The 24,335-nt window shown below is 43.8% G+C and overlaps 1 protein-coding gene and 1 long non-coding RNA gene across 4 annotated transcripts; one reads left to right on the top strand and one right to left on the bottom strand.

The window, feature by feature from the left end:
• Window positions 1–614: 614 nt before the first annotated feature.
• LOC107650469 (uncharacterized) lies at window positions 615–20,410 on the bottom strand. Of its 2 annotated transcripts, none has more exons than XR_008915396.1 (7): window positions 20,131–20,410; window positions 17,957–18,043; window positions 8,309–8,382; window positions 5,292–5,435; window positions 3,554–3,725; window positions 1,721–1,987; window positions 615–813 (listed from the first exon to the last, which is right to left on the bottom strand). It is a non-coding gene; the product is annotated as an uncharacterized LOC107650469 (long non-coding RNA). The 2 variants fall into 2 exon arrangements; XR_008915395.1 differs by having other exon boundaries at window positions 1,852–1,987; window positions 20,131–20,407.
• On the top strand, window positions 3,710–19,966 carry C1H20orf204 (chromosome 1 C20orf204 homolog). Of its 2 annotated transcripts, XM_056812784.1 has the most exons (5): window positions 3,710–4,053; window positions 6,232–6,375; window positions 6,537–6,614; window positions 6,787–6,957; window positions 7,206–19,966. In XM_056812784.1, the coding sequence occupies exons 1-5, from the start codon at window positions 4,051–4,053 to the stop codon at window positions 7,419–7,421; spliced, it is 612 nt and encodes a 203-aa protein (XP_056668762.1). In that variant the 5' UTR covers window positions 3,710–4,050; the 3' UTR covers window positions 7,422–19,966. The 2 variants fall into 2 exon arrangements, with proteins under 2 accessions (XP_056668762.1, XP_056668761.1); XM_056812783.1 differs by having other exon boundaries at window positions 6,787–7,365.
• Window positions 20,411–24,335: the final 3,925 nt, after the last annotated feature.

Raw genomic sequence — 24,335 nt, 5'->3', positions numbered from 1 at the left:
AATGTAGACAGTTACTAAGTTAATTATTGAGAATGTTATCTTAATTTTACATTTCTCTTTTTGCCAGTATACTAAAGCTGGAGGAAAAGTCATGTTATATTGCTTGAAATATCTTTAATTTGCCAAAAGATTTTTGATAATCAGGATAAAGAAAGGAAAAATGAGAAGATATGAAATTAATTTTGCATATCAATGACTAGTTTCTAGGAATAAATATCAATCACATGATTTTCTAAGAATTGAGGATTCCTTCCTGGGGGAACTTGTTCTTGACATTTGAGGAAGGTTCTACTGCCTATGATGTTATTTTCTAAAGATCTTACTAGCAAAACCTGAGGGATGTCTGACGGGTCCTCTAAATTTCTCTTTTTTACAGAAACAAAATCTCCATATACGCTATTTATTCTTTCTCTCCCTCCCTCCTCCCTCCTCCCTTCCTCCCTTCCTCCCTTCCTCTCTTCCTCCCTCCCTCCCTCCCTCCCTCCCTCCCTCCCCAGTAAATAGAAAAGTAATCTCCTTTTTCCTTCAAGGATGAGTTGAATGTGAGTGATAATTTTTCTACAAACTTCTATTAAACCTTCAGATATATAGAAGCACTACACTAGACACTGAGGTTTATTCCTAATTTATATGCATTATTTTATTTATGGAAATTCAAAACCAGTTTAATCACTAGTTTTTTACCAGTCTATGTTGTGTTGCTTTTGGGGAACTGGGGAAGAAAAAGATACTATGATCAAAGGCCATAAGTAGTTCTTGTTGATTTTGTTGATGTAACTGCATGAATAGGCAGGTTGATAGTTTCCATTTCAGCTGCATATTTAAAGAACATAGGAATAAGTGTTAACATTTCTTGGATATAGTCTATCTCCAAGTAATTTATATTTCTTCCCTTCCTCCCAATGTTGAGATGATTTAATCCATGTTGATTTAATATGTAGGGAGTGGTAGTATATACTTCTAGGTTTCACTTAGTTTTCATTTCATTTCATCCCTTCCTCTCTGGAGGCCCTGTGCACACACACCACCAAGTGTACATTAAGTGATTATAGAGAGAAATTTACAGAAACAAAGAAATCCATAGTTGAGGGGAAAGCCTCCTGTTTCCTCAGGTGGTGACCCACAGCAGGGTACATGGTGAGAAAATTATTCAGATCTGTTCCCCACTGTACATGGTTCATTTAAGATGTGTCCTGTGTGTCCCTCCCTCCACCCTAAATTGCATTTGAGTTTCCTCTTTGGTATTTAGTGCTGTTTTCACACACACAGATTGAGATAGTTAAATTATACATACTGTTCTGATTACTTGCTATTGACTTTTGAAATCACCAGTGTTTCTAGGATGGGAGTAGTAGAGATTTTAACTTTTAAAAAATCTTAAAGCATAGAAAATTGAACTTTTAGACTCAAATCCCAAAGTTCAGTTCTACAGATTTTTTTCTGGTGTACTCTTAGCTTAGACTGTTTAGTCATCTCTCTACTCACTTACTCCTTCAGCCAACTCACTCTGGGCTCTGTTCACTAATGTTTAACCTCATAGTTAATCCTAGCCTGGAAGGGTAACTCTGAAGGAAAAGAATAAATGTCATAGGTCTGTGGTGGTGAATCTATGGCACATGTGCCAGAGGGAGTACTCAGAGCCCTTTCTGTGGGCACAGCTGCCATTGCCCCAGCAGAGTTTGCCAGAATCCATTACTACGAAAGCCAGAGGGATGCCCACCTCCTCTCTCCAGGTGTGTCTGAGGACATCACTTGCCCTTTTAAAAGGTTTGCCATCACTCCTATAGGTTAATCACGAAAAGAGAAAAAATGTTTAACAGCTGAGATGTTTCTTTCCCTGGCATACTGTACCCTTGCTGGGAAGTTACTTTCTTCCTGAGGAGTATACTTCTTTGAATCTGAAGCCTGGTGTTTGTATTGATTATAGAATTTACAACTGGTAGAATTTCTTTTCCAATGTTCTCATAATTCCATGAAAGTGGATAATCTATAGGTATAGAAGAAGGAAGAATTAAGTACTACTTTGAATTTGGAGTGCTGGCATGTTGTTTGATGAGGTGAAGTTATTTGGCTCTGCTTAGTTATCCTTTATAAATTAAGAGATTCTTAGAAAATTAGATCAAGAAAGGAACTTTTAAGATATTCTCTTAGGCCACTCATTTTACAGAGGTGAAAATAGTCCTTGAGAGTAGACTAGGAACCTTGGTTCCATTAATAAGGAAATTCCTTTTTGTGCTCTAGAGCCCATTTCAGCTCTAGGCCTACCAGGTTGTCCTTGCTTTACTGCCTATTTGATTTAAAGAGTAATGTGCATAAAAAAAAGAGAGGGAAAGTTATGGATAGTGCTTTTGTTTAATATTTGAAGAAGAAAAATTGTAGAGATGGAATGAGCCTTTTTCTTGTGTCCTTTATAGAGGATCACTCTATAAAGCAGGAAAGACTTTATTTCAGAAGGGGGGGGGGGCAACTCCTCTGTGCAGTGTTAGCTATCTCTGTGCACTCCAGAGAGGTTTTTCATCACGGCTTTTTTACTCTGACCTGGAGAAATGAAATCACCATAAGCAAGCCAGGAGACCTACCCCTTTATCCCCCCACTCCCCACTTCTCCAAATAGGGACTTTGAGTTCAGAGGCTGCCAGGAATTAGGCACAGGCCAGCCTCTGGTCTGGAATCCTGGATTCTGTAGGGACAGAAAGTGCTCCCTGGTTTGGCAACAAACTTATCCCAGCCGGGTCTCTGGAAGTCCCCGCGTCGGGGAGCTGGGTCAAAGCTGCTAGGACATGACAGGACTGGATGGTGTCAGGTCACAGTCACATTGTCTGGCATTGGTTGTTTAGGGAAGTTGACAGATGCTCGCTTTGCTTTCTTGTCATCAGCAAAAAATGGGGCTTCTGGGAGAAAGCTTTTGATTGAGTTACAAAGGATGGAATGCATTAAAACCCAGTCTTTCTTAATAGGAGATAAGAAGCAGCCATTGTACAGAACCCTGAAGCAGCCACCAAGGTAGCAGGAATATGACCCATAGGATTTTTCTGGGAATGTTGGGTCTGGACAGCATCTGAGTCAGGCGAGGGCCATAAGCTACAGGCCTCTGTTTTCACTGCTCTGGAACCCCTCAGCAAGTAACGTCACAGGTCTCATCAGAAAGAGAAGGGAACAGAATTTGGTTTGGGGCTTCTTATTGGGACAAGGTGGGAAGTTCAGTGCTAGGCTCACCCCACAGAGCCTTGTCCTTGTCCATCTCCTAAGCATATCGTACTGCTGGGATCTGGGAATGGTTGTCTCCTCCAGTCCAGACCAGAATGTGGCTGGAGATTGGTTTTCCCTGCTTAGTGGTGACTGTGATATGGCAACTGGCCCCCTGCGAAATTTGTTTTCTCTGACCTTCCTGACTCGAGGTTATTTGTTCTTGATAAGTTAGTGTGGGGCATCTTGGGGAGTCAGCCAGAGTCTTGCCGAGTTGGCCTTTGTGGGGATGGTAGAAGGCTTGTGTGATTGAGTTCTGTTAGCCTCCGACTAGTCCAGGCTAAACATGGCTTGGGCTCCCTCTTACCTTCGATGACCTCACATGGATCCTTGACAGACCAATTTGTTGCTCTGTAACGTGCCTTTTTTCTTTTCCTTTTGGCGATGAGTTTAATCAAGCACCAAAGGCCCTCTGGAGGGGATCTTGGCTGAGGGAGGTGCCCGCAGAATGCTGGTTAATTGATCATCTGCCTGAAAGACTTGATGGGACAGGATACGAAGAGGCGGAGAGGGGAGGACTGGCAGTTCCGAAGTGCTCCCCTCTCCTCCCCTCCCCTTCCCTCCCCCTTTCATTCCCTCCCTCTCGCTCCCCTATCGCCTGGTGGAGCCAACTTCAAATGCAGAGTCTCAGGCACTTTTAGGGAGTCTGGCAGCTGTCTGCCCAAGGGGGATCAACTGAGCTGCGGGACCTCTGCTTGAAGGGGAGGCTGGGGCAGGGAACCCAGGGTCCTGCAAGGATCATGCTGCAAGGCTACCCTGCCTGAGTGGGGGGCCCTCAGGGGTTCCCGGCTCTTAGAGAGCCCAATGGTGAGCGGGGACCTCATCTCAGGTTTGGGGAGGAGGGGGGGGCGTGAGGGCCCTGGAAGAGGGCTGGGTTTAGATTAAGGAATTCAGGCCAGTAGGTCTGGGTATGAAGTGGAGAGAAACCTTGACTGGAGGTCCGGGAAAAAAAGACCTCTAGCTGGAGCTTTGAGGCACTGAGACGCAGCCTGGAGAAAAGGTAGACTCTATTTAAAAGTTGGGGGAGGGGTTGAGAACTCTTATGCGGGCCCCAGATTTGGGGGTTAGAGGCCAGAGTATAGTCCTTGGTGGGCAAATCTTCCAAGCTGAGATTTGGGGAACTCAGGGCAAATTGGGAGAAATAGACTGCTTTAATACAAGCCACTTTTGCATTTCCTTTCCTGTTACCCTTCAGGAAACTCCCTGCAGTGGGTTCCTGTAACCCAGTGGGAGCTCTGGGCTCCTTTCCCGGCTAATAAAATGGCTTGTGGAAGGTCTTGCTGGGGAGGAGGGGGTTGGGTATAGACTCAGACCCTCTGTGGGTCTAGACTGTCTGGCTGCCCTGGGTACAGTAGAGTCTGTCAGACTGAGAGGGGGAATCTAAAGTAGCTCTAGCCTATAAGGATGCATGTATGTGTATATATATGCCTGTGTTCAGATGTGGGAAGTGAATAACCAGGGTGCCCAGAGAAGGAGTAGACTAGACTATCCATGGAATCCACCGGGACTGCCCCTAACTCCCAACTGCCTCCCTCTGGATGGGTTTAACAAGGGACCAGGCCCTGATTGTGTCCCCTTTCTCTCCCCTATATAGAGCAGGCTCTCTAGGTCCAGTGCCCCTTATGAGAGAAACCAGTTCTACCTAAAGACTGTCCTCAGCAGGAACTCTGTTGAGCCCAGGGACTCACATCCAAGGTTATCTTATCCACACTTTGCTTTCAGGAAGGATTGCATTGGCTCCCTCTCTAGGCAGATGACCTGTTCTTCCCTATTTTCTTGTGAGAAACCCTGCCTAATTGTCTTAAATGTGGAGCAGGGGGCGAGTCAATCCCCATTTTTTTCTTTGATTTCATGCAGAATTCTCTAGGGGATCTGAATGTACTTGTGTGGTTGAGTAAGGTTTAATTTCTCCAAAAAAGACCAAAAACATTCATCCACTCACTAATCCCACTCAATAAATCATCCAACCTACTTGCTCTCTCATTTACCAACCCACCTATTCAAGAATGTACCTCCCCCTTTACTCAAACTCCTTATTTACTCACCCAGTTGCTCTCTTGCTCTTGGCCTTGACACAAAATAATGTAGCCAGGAGGAGCCCGGCTTGGAGCCCAGTAGTAACTTTCCTGATCTCTAGTTTCTCCAGTGTTGGGATTAAAGACTCCAAATTCCTCTGATCCACGTAATCACTGAAAAGTTCAGGCATCAGGAAACCAGTTTAGCAGGGACTCAGGAGAAAGATTTCTCAGATGTGCTGGCTTTGGAGGTAGAGTGTTGGGAGGGTATCATGGGGGAGTTAATCTATTTGGTCCTGAAGTGCACCTAGATTTCCTTTTTGCAAACCTTGGTAATCTGGTGTAGAATGGGTAATCCACAGGTCACAAGATATCTGAACTTCAATCTGCCTTTGGAGTGTCTCTAATGAGTTTCACATTATCTATAGCTAATTCACCAAGTGGATGGAGGAGGGCAACTGAAACATTTTAACACAGATCTCAACTGGATTCCACGTTTGAAAATAATGCTTTGGGGAGGTAGGGTGACGGCAGCAGCAGAACAGGCATCTAGATGTATCTTCCATTCATCCTTGGTTGTTCTGGTGACTTGCACTTACCAAGAAGAGTGCACAAACCAGTGGCTTCATCACTACCACTCTCCAAATTATCCCTGAGCTGCAGGGTGTGTGTGTGTGTGTGTGTGTGTCACTGTGTCACTGTGTCACTGTGTGTTTGTTGCTGTCACCCAGAATTACCAAGGGGTGGATAGGACATGCAGGAAGCAATGTCTATGGGGAGGTATGCCTGAATAGAATGTTGGATTGCTTGTTGCATGGACGTGGGGAGATGGTCGTCTGGGGGTTCAAGGGCTCCAGCTGGGAATTGGAGGTGGGTATGGGAGGTGAACTGGGAGAAGTGGTGAGTTCTGGCTGGTGCTCTGGGCTGGATCACCGCCCCTGTGAACCCCAAGACCTCGCTTTCCACTCAGGTGCTTGCCAAGACTGCTCTCTGGGTGCTGCTCCTGGCTATTCTGGGTTCAGCCCTAGGGCGTGGCGGCAGGCGCAGGGGCTGCAACATAACAGACGTGCTTCGACATTACCGCGCTGTCATTTTCGAGGAGTTACAGGCAGTGGTGAGAGGGACCCTGATGGGAATGGCTTTTCTGCAGGAGGGACGTGAGGGCTGGGGGCAGGACCTGGGAATTGGGTGAGTGGGGTCTCAGAAACGCCTTATTCTGGCCTGTGGAGAAGGGGCAAGAGTCACTCCCCAATATCTTTCTTTGATTCGATCCAGAAAAACTTGCCTGGCACCCGGGTTCTCAGGCGACGGGGAAGAGGGCGAGCAGGGGGCGCCTCCTGCAGGGCAGAAAAGGTAACTGGATGGGCCTCTTCTCAAAGATGGGACCTTGCCCACCCCATCAGTTTGAAAGGTGTTGGGATTCTTCCAATTCTGGGGCCTAAATGCGGGAGCAGGGGCGGAGCGAGAGTGATGGGGGCGGAGCTAGACCCGCTGCAGCAACAACCTCCTTCTCCTTGTGCGCCAGGAGCACCGTATCTTGATGTCTATCTCGTCCATTGGACGGGCTCTGCTCAAGGCAGTGGCCGAGACCGGGGCCGGATCCCCACACCGCCGCAGGACCCTGGAGGAGGCTGTGTGGACCGTGGCCGTGGACACTGAGGCAGTGACCCGAGACTACTGCGGGACTCTGCATCAGGTCCGTCCCCGCCCCTCACTCCCAACTCAGGCTGGACCTTCTTCATTCAGAGCAGAGGTTGCGTTAACTTGTGGGTGCTGTCTTGTCCCTCAAAGGGTCATCTGGACAGGAGTCCCTTACGGCTTTGCCCGCGGTTTTTCCAGAGAACAGCGGTGCGGGCTGCATGTAGAACAAGGGATGAGGGTTGGGAGAAGGGGGGCACCAGGGTCTCCCGCTGACCCTCTCTTTGTCACTGTCCCCACTGTCAGCGAAGCCAGAAGCGGCTGAGTCAGGAGTGGCAGGAGCGGAAGCAGGGTCCTGAGATGGAGCCAGAGCTGAACCTGGAGCCGGCCCTTGTCTCGGGTCGGAGTCGGGGTCGGGGCCAGAAACGGCGTCTATTGGGAGCCGTGGAACACTTGGCTGCCTGCTGGGAGAAACTGTTCTCTCTGCGCTCCCAGGCTTCGGCTGCGGGGAGCTACTACTAGCCGGGAAGAAATGGGGTTTGGGGGAGGGGAGGTCCTCAGTGAGTTCTCTGTCCCCTGGGTCTGGGGGGAGGGGCGGTTTCTGGACTTGAGAGGGGGAATGGTTGGCCTATGGCTTCTCCCTGCCTCATCTCTCCTCCTAACCTCCAGTGTGCTCCACTAGGTGTGTGATTGGGGCAGGGAGGAAAGGAGAATTCTTCCTCTTTTCACTTGGATGCAGCCTGGTAATCTGAGGGCTGGGGTGGAGGCGGGGGTGGGTGGGGTTTAAGGCTTAAATAGTCCTTATTTACGCTTCATCAGTTCACCTCTTATGGACTGAGTTTATCTCCTGAGAGCCAGATGGGTATTGAGAGTGGGAGCCCCAGTTCTGTGTCCCAGAACGACATGAGCAATTTACTCTTTTGTACGGTGCTAAAAGTGATATTTGGGGGATTGATCTATCTTAATGCACTTCCCTAACTCCGCACTGAAGACTATTCTGGACTAACATCCCTCAGAGCCCAGGAGGAAGCTGCACCTCTGTACTGTCTGGTGCTGGCAATGCTTAACCCAGTCCAATCAGCGATTCTCCCCAAGGATCTGGCCCTTGGGTCAGGGCCATATCCCCGCTCTCGAGGCCTCAGGGACTGGTGGATGGCTAGACTGAAGCTGGAGGGAAAAGTGATATAAAGGTCATCAGATAATGAGCTAGTGCCAGGTTTATGGACACAAAACAGGAACTGGGGCTTCTCGAACAATTTGAAGAAATGAAGAATAGCTTCTGTCAGCATGTTAACTTGAAAACTGTTACACGCACCTTCTTCCCCACTACTCAGGTCCTTTGTTCCACCTCAGGCTGGGGTTCCCAAAAGAAGATAGGTTTGTAAGTGGGGGGATGCATCATTATTTACCTGAGTATGTCTGGCACAGATTTCCAGTTACTTCTTTGAAAATCCTTCCTCCTCACCTCTATCCCCAATACTTCCTGTAAATAAATGGTATTTGGCTATTAACACCCAGTAATTATACTAGGCTGGAATTGACTTATTCCTGCACTAACCTGTCCCAGTACTCATTTTTCTGGGCACTAACTTGCCTGGACTTGCTCAGGTATTTCATCTGCCCAGAGACTGACCCTTCCAGGCATCAATATATCTAGTAGAAGCCCCTGAACTGGAGTAGAGGTATGCACAGCTCAGTATCATGGAGAGGGGAGTGGCTCCGACCCACCTTGATTCTGCAGCCCAGTCTATCCTGTTCCATAGAGAAGGCAGTAGAGTAGGGCCCTTACAGTTATAGGGAAGGGAAGTAAGGGAATTTCTGGGCCTTAGTCCTTGGTTTGCTCACAGAGAAAGGCCATTCTAAACCTGATCTTCCTCCAGTTCTCTGTAGTTACTGGTGTCTGGGGGATAACTTTCAACTAGATGGATCCAGAGATCTTGCATTAGAGGCTGTTTGTGGGGTGACCAGGAACCAAGACTGGGATGGAACACTGACTCAGTTTTTCCAGAATCACAGTCTAGATTTCAACCATACTGCAGCTCAGACATTCACACTACTTTGCTCACACCACCTTTGGACTGGCCTGAGCCTCCTTGTGACACTCCTGCCACCACCCCACCCCCTCCCTTTATTCCTCCATCCCAGCTTTCTGTGATAAGCCTAGTTGCACTGCATGGATTGCCTTAGAATCTTTGAATTCCCTATTGGGTCACTAGAATCCCAAGGAAAAAGGACTCCTCTTCATATATAGCGCAGCCCTTCTGAGTTTCATGACAAGGGAAAATGGAGAATTGCATTTGGGCTTTGGAGACCCCATCTGATTCTGATTCCTGCCTTTTATTAACCCTTTCTCACTTCAGTCTTGTTCCATGTAAAATTTCACCCCTTTCTGTATTTGTCTATCTTACTGGTAAGGGGATAAAGTGACTTTTGCAGCAGGGGGGACCTGAACCCTAAACCTTTTCTCCCAGAAGGCCACTTCTGTGATTTTGATATTCAGCCGAGGTTTTCTGGGCATAAACCTTCCCAATTCCCAGAGGCAAGTAGGGCTCTCCCACAGGATGTTGGGCGTTAGTTATCCTTCTGAGTCCCTGTTCCCATTCCAGGCATAGTGACCTAAAAAGGTACCTTAGTAATCCAGGAAAATGATTCACACTAATGGGAAGTCTCCTCTAAGCCAAACTGTGTTGGGCCAGGTTCACCTAGGCAGAATTTGTTCTGGACAAGCTCACCTGAGTGATGCTTCCTTGGTAAGGCTGATCTGGATCTCTCAGCTACTTCTGAGAGAAGGTCTGCATGATCCTTCTTAGATCCACTTCACTTCTACCCCTACTCCCTTGCCTCTAGACCAAAACAGCCTCCCTGCTAATGTCCCTAGTTATCCCAGAAGTCTGAGGAGTTGGGAGGGATAATTTTGATTTAGTTTTGTAGTCAGATGTACATGTACTGAGGCCACCAGGGGTCAGTATGACCTGGGGTGGGCAAGGGGTTCCCCAGAGTCCAGTTCCAACCCCACAGAGTCCTCCCCTCCCACTCACCCTTCTCCCTTCTCAAGAGTCTTGGCTATGTTAGTGGCCAGCAGAGGGCAGACTTAGGACATATTGGGCAGTTTCTCCTTTAAGGGATCCTGGGAGATGACTGACTCAGAAGATCCAAGAAGGATCCTTGCTCTCAGATCCTGTTTAGTTTTTATCCCATCCTAGCCCTCAGGTTCCTTCCTGATCCCAGTCCTCATTCCTTCCAAGTCTCCCTTTCCTCCCATCTGCATTTGTGAGAAGATGGAAGAGATGGAGAAAGTTAGGACCCTCCTTCCCAATGACAGACATTGGGGGTGGGGGTAGGGAATGGAGATTAAGGAATATCTGCTCGGGATGGAGTTGGGTGATTGTCACAGTTCATTACAATGTAATGAGGCGTTGCCCTAAATTAAAGACCCCTGAATTTATGTGGATAATAATTCAGTTAGGGAAAGAGGGATGCACAGGAAACTTGTCTGACTTTCCAAGCAATTATGGAATGATAGAATTTAAGAGCTAGAAGGGATTTCACATTGGCCATCTAATCCAACTCAGACCTGGAAGGAAATGTCACTATAACATACCCAGTAAGTGGGCATCCAACTTCAGCTTGACGACTTCCATTGAAGGGGAACCCCACCCCTTTTTGAAGTAGCCCACATCCCTTTGGAAAAGATCTAATTGTTTAGGAGGTTTTTCCTGACATCAAGTTTAGGCTGTCTTCTTTGCTGCTTCCACCTATTTCTTGTTTCATTCCTCTGGAGCCAAGAAGAACAAATCTAATGCCTCGACTACATAATAACTCTTCAACCTTTCCCAGTCAGGACTTGGTGGTGATTTCTCACTATGTCTCCCTTGTAAGACTCAGTATAAGGTCAGAGGAAATTTACAGGCAGCCGGGCTTGAGATGTTAGGAGTTATGACTCACAGGATCTAGTTTCCTCCCCCAAAGCCAAACGGGTTTTCAGGCCCATTTCCCAAGGGGAACTCTGTTTGCAAGTATGTCCATATGTGCCTGTCTATGTGTAGCTATTTCTCTATTCAACTCAACATTTATTGATGAATACTCTTGTGTGCTGAGCCCTGCAAGGCACAGTTCTGAGCACTGTAAGGAGGACAAAAGAGTAAGAGGGGATACATTTTTTTGGTAATTTGTTGTGTTATACGTATATTTCCTTGTCTGCTTCTTGATTAGGTGGAGGGGAAATTAGGCAAGCGCACAAGTGGATCCGTTATCTCTTAGGTCCTAGTGTTTCCACCTCTACAGAGAGCCACAAGTTATCCATGACTTTTCATTCTTCGTGATTCTTGTCCATAAGTACTCCGCGAATTCTTTCCAACGGGATGGAGGATTTCCTTTGGTTCTTTTAATAGATAGCAGTGCAGTGTTCAGGTTCTTCTAGTACTCTTCCTCACTACAGCGACTATCCTACCTTATTTTCAGGTTATATATCTCCTTGATGATGCCTTACGTGTCATTTCTCAAACAAATAATTGTTGGCGATATAACTCCTTTATATGTGTCTCCTCGTTGGTCTTTTGGATGGTCTATCCTTTTTATCCTTCTGAGTTTCTTGTTCCTTAATTCACAGTTAGATGGTGAAAGGAAGGAGAAAAGCATTTAATAAGTACCTATTATGTATGAGGCACTGTGCTAAATGCTGTACAAATAATTTTTTCTTTGATTCTCATGATAATCCTATGGCTTAGATTCTATTATTTTCCACATTTTTCAGATGAGTGAACTGAGGCAGAAAGCAGTTAAGTGATCTATTCAGGATCATATAGCTAGTAAGTATGTGAAGCCAGATTTAAATTTGGGCCTTCCTTCCTCCAGGCCCACTGTGCCACCTGCTGCAGTATTGATGTTGAAAAAAATGGATTTTTGTGGCAACTCATGATAATGAAAAGCCCAGAACAACTTCCCAAATGTGATTTAGACTAATTTTTCCTTTTCTTTATGGGGCCATTATTCCTCCGTGTGAACTGACACTTTCCCCTTAGTGGAAAAACCTCATCAGCCTTGGTACTTCTCATCACTGCCTCTTTGATAGGAGGGTGGAAGTATGCTCTTAAATCTCTGTTTAGGTATGGAACTTAGACATCTTGTCATTTCTCATCTAGTTGCACTACTTTGGGACTTCACCATACCCCATATCAAATCCTTCCCCTGTCAGATTGTAAGTTCTTGAGAGCAGCAACTTTCTTTTTTTCCCATATTTGTATCCCTAGTGCTTAGTATAGTGCCTTGCATATAGTAGGTGTCTAATAAATGCTTATTGATTATTGACTGAAGAGTCGACTAACTTTTTGGTCTGCTCATCCAACTGCATGCCACTAACTGGATAACATGCATTTTTTCCCCCCACTGGGTTTCTCCATCATGGAGGGCTAAATTGATGTCTTTTGAGTAGCCATGAACCTCACTGAGGAGACTCTAGTATTCTGAGACTCGGTGCAATATTTATAATATTATCTACAAACTGGAACATCTATAGATTCTTACTCCAAATACGGAATCCCTCTTCTATTTGGACTTTGAATAGAACATCTCCACGATTCTAGAGAACAAATGTCTTCCTGTTTTATACCTGGCTTTATGTTCAATTTCAAAAGATCATTAAACAAAGTTATGTTTCTAAATATTTGTCATATACTCTTGCATGATCTTAGCACTCAAAGGGAACCTTTTAGGTGACCTATCACCCTACTCAGTCAAATACTTTTTTGGAATCAACAAACAACAAAACACAGCAGGTTGTTACATTCTTGACCTCTCAATTAGTTGTGTGACTATGAAGATGTGGTCTGTTATAAAAAATAATGTGCATAAGCCTGCCTGTTCCCTTCTCATGTTTTCATAAAGAATAATTTCAAAGATGATTACCATAATAACTATATTTTGGTGTCATTATCTTCTTAATTGCCTTTTTTGGATAATATGAACATTTTGATTAAACAAAATATCTTTCTCTCTTTCAGCAGTATCTTGAAAGTTGATTCCTGATTGATTATAAAATTGTGTTTTGTCTAGCAGCTTTCCCTCAGTGGATTTGGTCAGGTCTTACTCTTTCTGATCACATCTTTTTAATCTAAAAGTGTTGGTTCCACTGTGATCAAAATCAATAATAGATATGTTCCAATTCACATCCATTTGTTCTCCTTTTTCCCCTATTCCATATAAAAATACACTTAGGATTATATGGCTTAGCTCAGTTATCACACCAAGCTTTCTTTAGCAGTATTCTCTTCTTTCTTCTCTTTTGCTTTTTTTTTTTGGTAAGGTGATATTGAACATAATTTAACATTGTATGTAATGCTTTGCAAGTGAACGTATTCTTTAAATATTTGTTGCCCTTGGTGGCCCCTTGCTTGGCAAAGAGATCTAGTGTTTGTTAGCTGAGACAATTTCTGAGCTCTTTTGGCATCCTCATCATGGCAATTTTTCATCAGATGAAATTTCTCCAAGAAATGGTGATAGGCATAGCACAGTCAATGTCTTTAGTCTGTTTCCCTTTTGGAAGGAGACAATGGATTGCTTTTACAAATTTAGAATTGCTATAATCACATACTGTACTATCTTGTTTTTATCATTTTTTAATTTTGCATTTACCTTGCCTTTTATATTAACTATTCAGTGATCTGAGTGCATACAGGCAGATGATATGTGAAAAACTTTCATATCAGTGATTGATTGTTTCCTTTTCATCAAATTATCAATAATTTAATTTTATTTGGTGATATTGCCTTGTTTTCATCATGTCCATTGCTTCCAGATAGTCTTTCAAGAGAAAATATTCATGATATACAGAACATAACTAATAAGTAATATAAGTAATACAAATAATCACCAAACTCTTGCCACTCTCATTTTATAAGTCTTAACTGTTTTCCAACAAGGATTTTGCTGTTCTTTCCTTTTGCATTGAAATGACCAGCTTCTAAGTATCTTTGTCTTGATTTAGAGGATATTGTCAAGTTATGTGTAGAATTCCTCTGTTTTCATCCTCTGCAACAGAGTTGGCACATAAGCTGCAATAGCAGTTGGTGGATTTTGATGAAGTGCCCTGTGTAGTGATTTCTTGTCATCTTGGGGGGCATGTTGGGGGCATGTTGAAACTGATTTTGACAACTCTTTTATAGGTTTTGCTGAGGAGAACTTGTAAGCCAGTCTTCCATTGGCTATAATCTGTTTACTTTCTAGACATTTATAGGAGGAATGGATGTGATTCAATTTCTTCAGTAATTCATCCACTTATTGGTAAATATCTCACATTTAGATGATCCACAAGTAAATGAATGTTTGTAGGTGGTTAAAAATGACAAGATTCTTAGCATCCTGTCTCCTTTTCTTCTACCATAATGGAAAAACTATAGAAATGGAAATGAACTACAAGAGGACTAAAGATTATATTGTATTTCTATCTGTTTTATGAAATTCTGTGTTCAAGGAATTCACCATGTAGCAGTTAACTTTTGAAGAATGAACTCTTCTAGGCTATTCCTTTGGAAGAAGATACAATTTTTTAACTCTTCCATTAGACTCCAAACTCCTTGAAAATAATGACTTGTTTAAAATATCTTAAAAAAAATTTTTTTTTAGCCTTTCATTGTATCCCAAATACTAAGTGCTGTACTTAGAACATAGTAGGGACTTCGTAAGGTTTATTTAACTTACTTTAGCATTTACCTAATGTCTGAGTGTTAGATCTATCTCTGAGACTGTATATAAAATGTTACCAACTTAATAAGGCTTGCCAGAGCTTGTATTGACATAGTTTTCTAGAACCTAAGGTTCTAGACTTTCTTAATGAAGTCTAAAAAATGGACAGACCCTCCCCACATACTCCAAACTTTCATGAAGCCAGGACAAATTCTGATTGTATGAGAGTAAATTTGAGATTATAGAAAGCTCCAATGAGTTTGTTTTAGAGAGCCAATGTGAACCTATCCCCAAACCAGAAGTTGGAAGAATCATTGTCTTCTGGGACCATGAAGGAGATGGACACTTCCAGCCTAGTGAGGATCATGAAGCTCAACTTTACTCAAAACTTAGACCAAAGTGTTAAGATCCAGGCTAGAAATGGGTAGTTTTATTCTAATGGCCTTCCTTTGGTTTGAGATATATATATATATATATATATATATATATATATATATATAAAGTTATGTATCCTTATTGTAAATAGATGCTAGAAAACCCTGCTTTTGATGGATGAAGTATGGAGAGAGAGCAAGCAGATTTTAGAACTAAGCATCTCATTATAGTGCAGTGTCATAAGAAGGGGATCGGGGCCATCAGGGATTGGTTGAGGCAAATCTCTAAATCCAGATAGCTAAGGAGGTTCAAAAGGCATGGAAGTCAGAAGACATGGAGCCTCAAATTGGGGTTCAGGGATTTGGAAATGTTTAAAAAGTGGTGAGAGTCCTAGAATAGGGCAAAGATACCCTAGACTATCTCCAAGGATGTATTGCTATCCACAGGAAGTTGGGCCAGATTAACAAAGCTTAAAGCTTAGGGCTAAGTGGTATTTCATAGTTACCTTGCTTTCGTTGAACTCAAAACCAAAAGGAGCAACTAGATATTGCTGTTGAGTTGTTTCAATTGTGTCCCATTCTTCATGACTCCATATTTGGTGTTTTCTTGGCAAAGATACTGGAATGGTTTGCCATTTCTTCCTCTAACTCATTTTAAAGATGAGGAAATTGCGGCAAACAGAGTTAAGTGACTTACCAGGGTGACGTGGCAGTCAGTGTCTGAGGCCAGATTTGAACTCAGGAAGATGAGTCTTCCTGACTCCAAGCCCAGCACCCTATCCACTGGGCCACCTAACTGCTTTTTAGGAGAAATTGGACATAAATACAGTATCTACAACAAAAGACATATGTTGTAAGTACTATAAGAGAGGAAGAGAATGTTGAAGAAGCCCAGAGGAAGGAGAGGACACTGCCACCTTCGGAATTGATGGAAAACACTTTACAGAGTTGGTAGAAATGAGTTAGACCTTGAAGGACCAGGGGTGAAGGAAGGGTGAGAGGAAGGAGGGAATCCATGCCAGGCTAGGATCTAAGCAAAATAAAGCCTGGAAAAGCCCCAGCACCTTTGGGGGATGGTGAGCAAGTGGGCCAGTTTTTCTGAAGGAAGAATTGCATGATATATGGTTAGAATGAGGGATGGGAGTGGACTGAGGAGTTTGGTTCTCATTTGACAACAGGGAGTCACTGAACCCTTGTGCAAAGGGAAAAGCTATTCTGTCATTCATTATTCCATAAAAGGGTCATATATTCAACACTGGAGGAAAATCAGAGATGAGTAAGATAGGCTCCCTGCTAAAAGAGAACTCATTTGTCTAGAATGGTTATCTGTACATTAGGAAGGATGAATTGGAAAGTGGAGAGACAGGAGACGGGAAGCTCAGTAGGCAGCTACTGCAATAATCTGAATGAGGAAAGAGTTCTCAGTCAAGGTTTTGACAATAGGAAAAAAAGGAGGTGGGAGATGTGGAGGCATTATTAAACTCTTTGCACAGATTTTTGCTCCTCTTTTCTGGCCCACAAGGTCTGGTCTTCCATCCCTACCACCATTTTTAGGCTCTGAGTCACCCTACCCATCATGGACTTAGAAACTAATCAGATAGGAAGGTGGGGGGTGAAGGAAAGGAAATGATCAAAAGTGACCCTGATCTTTTGAACCTGGGTGACTAGAAGGGTGATTATGCCATTAACAGACATTGGAAAGTTGGGGGGAGGGACATGTTTTGGGGAGAATGTGATTAGTTAGGTTTTGGATTGTACCATATTTGTGTGTTTTCCATGGGTGTGACTGTATGTTCATTTCTATGTCCCTGAGTATATGTATGTGTTCTCATTTGGGGTGATCATGGGAAAAAGAGAGGGCAGGGGAGGGGCCTTAGAAGGACAAAGCCAAAAATGGAATGAGATCCAGGGGGAACCTCTAGGGCTTTAGGTGAATTCAGAGCAAAAACAACCGGAAAAAGGAAACTGGTGAGAAGAGGAAACAGAAATAACTCAGAGCTGCCCGGGGCCATCTAAGGGATAGGAGGCTGCTTCCTCCATCTCTGGGAGGGTCTAGTTCCCTATCTGCCTCTCCTCTTAACTGAATCTAGTTATTTTTCACTCTGGTGCCTCCATTCACAGGGTTTGATTGCTCCTTTCCAAACCTGACTCCCTCTAGAGGCTTAGCCCCTCTTCTCCCTGTCCCCTAAACAGGGGACTCTCCCTCCATTTACAGTATCTTGTCCCACAATTCCTAAAGGATATTATTCCTGCTTCCCACTCCCACCCCAAGTCATAGACTGGTTACTCTTCCCTGGCAGGATCTGGTTTTCCAATCTGTCCCTTACTTAGAGTATCTGGTTCCCCTCCCTTTTTAGAGTTTAGTCCTAGGAGTCTTGGTCATGGGCACAGAGTAGGATATGGCCACCTGTCACCCAATTTCCCTGGTTCTAGGGAAGGAGGATCAGCAAGACTGATTGTCACCATCTTACCCCACCCCCAGCCAGCCTGAGGCCACTGAGTATTTCTGCCAAGTGTCAATTAAGTGCCAGTTGCCAAGGCCCAGTGTCAAGGGCTCTAGAAACTCTTGCTTCATCCTCTGGAGTGATGCCTCAAAGAAGAAGGTTCCCCTGAGGGATCCCTTTTCCCTTTCCCACATTTGTAGCTTTGTCAGGCTTTGTTAAGAGCTGCCCTGGGATGATCCTCATCTATATATTGTCATGTGTTGTGGAAATACTACCCAGGCTGGGTGAGTGGTTGAGGTCATCGGCCTCCCTCCTTCCCTCACTCCTTCCTCTAAGGCTTGGAGTAACAAGCAGAGAGTGTCAAGTCCTTTAGAAAGGTCTTCCCCAGTAAGTTAGTGGGAGGATAGAGTGAGGGGCAAGGCACAGATAATGCCAAGCAAAGAATAATCTCATGCTCAATTTTGTGTGGGGACATTGTTGACTGCTCTGTTAAGTTCATCTTCTGCTTGCGCTCAGTCACGGTCAAGGGATTTTGCTGCCCGAGTCCAGGCTAACTTACTAGTATCCCCTCAGGAGACCCCAGGGTGAAGACGAGAATGGTTTCTTCCTCTTCAGTACTCAGCAGGTGGCCTTTGACTTAGGCACCCTGTAAAGAAAGGGGGTATCTTTGGTAACCTTTGGGGATGAACTGAATGACTAATTGTTTTCTTTTTCTTTTTTTTCCTGGATGATGGGAAGAACTATCTGTGACATTATATGATGATATTTCCTTCCTCTCTCTGGGGGAGAGATAGAGACAGAGTTTAATTAGTGAGTGAGTCAGTGGGGAATATATGGGTGGAGAATGAGAGAAGGACACCTAGAGCCTTCCCCACTGACTAATATTTGACATGATTTTCTGTAAGACAAATGAGTGCTGTCTAGGGCTTTGGCTAGGATGATGATATGGGGTGCATGTGTGTGTTGTCAGGGTGGAAGGAAAGGCACTAGGAGTGAGTGTGAGTGTGTGTGTGTGTGTGTGTGTTGGTGGCAGTGGAGTTGTTAAAATCATGGTAGGTCACTCCACAATGGACCAGTAAAATTGGGAGGAGCCACAGAGTTTTCTCCAACCTATATTGTCTCATTTTCTTTCTTTGTATATGGCCTTGGGTGGAAAGAATATTAGATTTGGAGTAAGAAGACCTGGATTTGAGTTCTAGCTTTGTGCTGTTGGAAGTTGTATCATCTCTCTGTTTCCTCAGTTATAAAATGGGATTAATGATATGTGTATCATGAGTGAAGTGAGGCATAAAACAGAAAGGCATATCCTTGCCAGAGATATTTGGCACTCTCTTCCACAAAGTCTAATTGTAAGAGTAAATCCTTATGGGTAAGTTTTTCCAGATACTCCTATGGACTGATTTCCAGATACTGCCATTGTGTTGACTTAAGTGAGCCCTCAAGGAAGTATAGAGCCTTTTTTATGAAATCCAGGACCACTTAAAAGAGATTGGTCAGAAAGGGTGCTAAAAGACTGTCTGCCCTTTGATCCAGCCATAGCACTGCTGGGTTTGTACCACAAAGAGAAAATAAAGAAAAAGACATGTACAAGAATATTCATAGCTGCGCTCTTTGTGGTGGCCAAAAATTGGAAAATGAGGGGATGCCCTTAAATTGGGGAATGGCTGAACAAATTGTGGCATATGTTGGTGATGGAATACTATTGTGCTCAAAGGGATAATGAAGTGGAGGAATTCCATGGGGACTGGAACAACCTCCAGGAAGTGATGCAGAGTGAGAGGAGAACCAGGAGAACATCATACACAGAGACTGATACACTGTGGTACAATTGAATGTTATGAACTTCTCTACTAGCAGCAATGCAATGATCCAGAACTATTCAGAGGAGCATATGAGAAAGAACACTATCCACATTCAGAGGAAGAATTGTGGGAAAAGAAACACAGAAGAACAACTGCTTGATCACATGGGTTGATGGGGATATGATTGGGGATATAGACTCTAAATGATCATCCCAGTACAAATATCAATAATATGGAAATGGGTCTTGATCAATGACACATGTAAAATCCAGAGGAATTGTGCATCAGCAGTAGGGGTTGGGGGGAGAGGAGGGAAAGAACATTAATCTTGTAACCAAGGAAAAATATTCTAAATTAACTAATTAAATAACCCCCAAATAAAAAATAACAGGGGGCATGGTGCTATTGTCTTTTTAAATTTTATTTATTTTTCATTTTGTTATTTTCATGCAAAACATACTTCCTGTAATTTGGGGGGACTCACTCCTTAGATGGAGAAATAAGGGTTGAAGGCAGTGAGAAAAGAGTTGATGAAAATGGCTTCCCTCACTACTCCCTCCCAGAGTCCCTGAATTACTTGAGGGAGACAAAAATGGAGATCTCCCCTCCATGAAGGCTTGCCCCATGATAGCAGTGCCAGCCCTCAAAGGTGGCAGGGAAGTCTTTTCTACGAGGAAAGGAATGTGGGACCTCAATCTGGATATGCGCTGCTTTGGAGTGTGCCAATGGGTTTATGCTCTAGATGTAAATAAACAAGATTGAATTCACTATCTGACTGCTTATTTGATTTAATAGTTGATTGGGGCAAAGGGTAGAGGTTAGAGGGGTTGTGGGTCACCCTAAATCTCTTTCTAAATAAAGCTAATTACTGAAGTATTAGGTTTTCTCATAAGGAGGGGAGAGGTAGAAAAAAAGGAAGAGCATTGCTCACCGATTTGAGTCCAGTATCTCAATAGTTTATGGAATGAAAGTCATCAGAGAAATGAAGTTTTGTTGACAGGAACTAACAATGTTTTAAACAGGAACCCACAATGTTAAGATTTCTGTCAGTGTCAGAAATCTCCACAGGTTTCTTGAAATGGCCCAGAGAAACAGCTCCTCCTTCCACTCCCTTCTGTGTCTTCACCCTCAAGACCCCCTCCTCAGGAGAATTTCCCAGAAGTCCTTGTTCAGCTTTCAACTGTGGTTCTTGCCTCATGCAACTGTTGAGCTCTCAACATTCCATTTCAACCCAATAGTTCTTTTTTCCTACTCCCCATCATTACATTCCATATTGGTCATTGTTATAAGAGCACACTCATATATAAATAACCAAAACCCCAAAATAAAACCAAAGAAAGATACACTGATGTGAAAGATGACTCCAACAATACTTTCTCTGGAGGTGGAGAGCATTCCCCATCATACATCTTTCAGGATTGTCCTAGATGAATGCATTGCTGAGAGTAGCCAAGGTTTCACAGATAATCATTGTATAATCTTGCAGTTACTATGTACATATTCTCTTGGTTCTACTTATTTCACACTGCATCAATTCCTACAGATCTTTCCAGCTTTTCCAAAATCATCTTGCTTATCATTTCTTATAGCACAATAGTATTCCATTAGCATGGCACTATTCTTGAATCAGTATGATCTGGAGCTAGTGTGTCAGGGAACTGAGGTAAGATTATGGGCAAGATATGGTAAAGCTTACGTATCAGAGCCCAGCAAGGTTTATTGGTGTGTAATTAGAATTTTTCTCCCCAGGGACTCTCTCGCCCAGCATCCCAGTCACATATCTACATAATGCACTAACTTAGGGAAGATACAAGTTTTGTGTAGCTCCGCCCTTGCTCTCTGTTCCCCGGAACTTGGCTGGGCTGGTTGGGTGAGTGCCAGGCAGGAGAATTTTACTTATGTGGCTTTACTCAGGTTTTTACTTTTGTTCTTGTATTTCTTCTACTTCAAGTGATTATTAATAAATCTTATAACATGTAATACTTGGAGTTATTGGATATTAATTTAAATTTTACATTGGTCTCAGTCCAAGTTCATGTGTTGGAGATGAAGGCTAGCAGGGAAGCAACATGGTTCAGAGAGAGTGGAAGGAAAATGAATTTCCATATCAGTGAGATCATTGAGCTATCGAAGTGACTACCTCACAGGTCTGAAGTGAGGGAAGTGCTTTGTAGAACTTGAAGAAACTGAGCATGGCAGTACATGCCGGTGAAGCTGAGGCTGACTGCTTGAGCCAAACAATCAGTCACGGTAGAGTTAAGGTGTCCTCACTAAGCCTCACAGTAATGGCTCCCAGGAATAAGGATGGACTGAGGCACTAGACTGCAGATCTGAGCTTTCATGCCAAACAGCAATGGAATCAGACCTGTGAAGAGCTGTAGCATTTCCAGTCTGGGGGAAATAGGGAGATTTGATCTCAGCCCTCCTTCCTCCGCCAAAACTATCACACACAAACATACAAAAAATTTAAAAAAATTTTAAGGAACTAAAAATGAGTTATTTTTTTTTGATTAGTATCATATGCACTTGAAGATCCGAAACACTGATTGATACCTCTGAATGCTACTTTGCTTTGTGGTTTAATCCCCTGTAAAACACTGGAGAAGGGGCTGAAAGAGAAAGAACGGTGATATGCTTTTGGAGAGAGGATGTCCTTGGATGGTGGCAGTGGCACACCCCAATTACAAGGAAAGCCAAAGAGGGATATGGCAGATCTCTGAACCCAGGGAGCTCAAGAGCAAAACGGCTGGCTTAGAAGACAGGCTGGTCATCAGGAGCTGGTACTTAGTTTTGTTTCTTTTTAAATAAACTCCTACCTTTTATCTTATACTAAGTATTGGTTCTAAGGTAAAAGTGGTAAAGAATAGGGAATGGGGGCTAAATGATTTGTCCAGGATCACACAGCTAGGAAGTGTCTAAAGCTAGATTTGAATCCAGGACCTTCCATCTCTAGGCTAGGCTCTCAATCCACTGAGCTACCTACCAGCTCCCTGGTACCCAGTGCTGAAGAGCAGTAATTGTACAAGGAAGACCTTGGGCTAGGAATAGTTTTCTTTAGGAATAAATTCTTTCTTTTAGAAGACAGAATGATTTAGTAAGCTTAAGGCCAGGGATTTTTTTTTTCTTTCTACAGTATACCCTCCTTTTATCCTACTGGATTGATCAGAGATTAGAGGGAGAAGGAAAAGAAGTTCAAGATTGGTTTGTCCCATGGGTATCTTTCCTTTCCCACAGTCCCCAAGCTTCAGCTTCTCCTCTGGAGCAGCTTCTACATGGTTTGAAGTTAAAGAAGAACCTTGAGTATTTCCCCATTATTCAGATTCGTGTGTGGCAGAGCTCAAATAATTGTGTGTATGTGTGTGTGTGTGTGGGGGGGAATTGGAGGAATATTTTCCTACTCTATACAGTATAGCCACAACCCCAGGAGGGGAATGCAGTGGTAGGGAGAAAATAGGTCATGTCTCCTTTAGGAGCCACTGTCCAACTTCTTTTAGACCCTAGGTTTGTGCCCCTGAACTTGGCCCGAAGCTGCTCAACAGCTGTCTGTAGCTACAACCCTCCCCCCACAAGGCTGCCCTCACATCTGGCCAGGCCCTGTTCTGCCAGGGACCCTCACTTCCCTCCCAGCTCCTGGCTGAGATCAAAGGCTGAGTGGGGGTTACCATCCCCTCCCCACACTCCTAAAAGGTTCAAACAGAAACCACAGGGTCTCAGGGGGGCCCTCTGAGGAGGCCTCAGGATCACAGGCTTTGAGTTGTATTGGACATATGTTGGCAGGAATGGGGGCTAGGGCACTTTGAGGAGGCACACAGAGATGAAACCGTGTACCACATGTGACTGAGCCCCTGCACCCTCCTAAGCCTGGAGATGGGATGATGGTAGCTGAAGAAAAGGGAGAGATTAGGGGGCTCAACTGGCTATTGAGAAGTCCTCTTGCATACTCTCCCACACACCTCTTGAGATTCTTCTTGAATTAGTTCTTGTAGTTCCCTAACTCAAAGTCTGAGGGGGTAGGGTTTTGTACCTTTTCCTGACTCTGTGTGTGTGTGTGTGTGTGTGTGTGTGTGTGTGAGTGTGTGTGTTCCTTGAGCTGAGTACTCCAGAGTTTTCCTTTGCTACCAGAATCCTCTGTGTGTTTTAATCTAAAGGTGCTTAATTTTTACCTGGTAGCATATATTAACTTCAACAAACCCCTGATCCTCAAACCCTCAATTTTCTTAGGACAGGGCCACCTAGAAGTTGCTTTTTTTCCCAAAAAATCTGCTTCCAGGCTCATTTACTATCCTTCAGGTGTGTGTGTGTGTGTGTGTGTGTGTGTGTGTGTGTGTGTGTGTGTGTGTGTGTGTGTGTGTATTTAATATGCCTAGGTGGCTATTAAAGACAAGAACCTGAGAGAAGCCTTTCTGGATCTCTTGGCTCAATTGAGTCCCTCCAAGTTGGGAAGTCTTTATTACCATGTTACAGCCAGGGTCCTCTCTCTAGTTGCAATTTGAGCTCCTTCCTTTTGCCCTGACCTCATGTAGATGGAAAGAAGAGTTTGTGAAGACTTAGACCTTATGGACAACTTTCCAAGGATTCCAGCTCCTCCTAGGAGCCCACCCAGGGAACTTTTCATTTCAGCCTAGGGTTTTTGCTCTACCCTCCTTTCTAAATCTTCTCTGATCACTGAACCCCATACTTTGCATCCAGTGTAGGCAGTGAAGCTCTCCCCTGACCTTCTTGGCCCCTAAGTCTATTTTACTTCTTAGATTGAAAGATCTACTACACACCATTCTTGAGTGCCTTTGCCTCTACTTTAAACACTTTTTGTTACTACTTCCATTCCTATGCTCTCCACAAAAGAATATATTTCTAGATAGATGTTTATTTACAAGGGCAAAGAGGACATACTAATTTAGAAAGAATGACCCAGGGAAATGTCACTAAATGTTCAAATTGATTAATTGATCAAGTATTTGTTAAGAACCTACTGTGTGCCAGAAAAATACCCAGGCCCACATTAATTTGGTACTTAGACATCCTAAGCTAGATATAATTCTGTAGGTTTGACTATCCACCACAGATAATGGTGCCTCCTGCCTCAAAGATAGCTTAAATTCATTGGTCTATTGCACGATTTCCATTTAATTTTTCAGA

The sequence above is a fragment of the Monodelphis domestica genome, chromosome 1, assembly GCF_027887165.1.
Source record: "Monodelphis domestica isolate mMonDom1 chromosome 1, mMonDom1.pri, whole genome shotgun sequence".
NCBI lineage: Eukaryota > Metazoa > Chordata > Mammalia > Didelphimorphia > Didelphidae > Monodelphis > Monodelphis domestica.
This window is presented reverse-complemented; position numbering and strand designations above follow the sequence as displayed.

What these genes read in the sequence shown, in the direction of transcription:
- C1H20orf204 (XM_056812783.1), top strand. An exon ending in TCGAGGAGTTACAGGCAGTG is followed by an intron (nt 6,376 to 6,536) that starts GTGAGAGGGACC and finishes GATTCGATCCAG; the next exon opens with AAAAACTTGCCTGGCACCCG. An exon ending in CCTCCTGCAGGGCAGAAAAG is followed by an intron (nt 6,615 to 6,786) that starts GTAACTGGATGG and finishes CTTGTGCGCCAG; the next exon opens with GAGCACCGTATCTTGATGTC.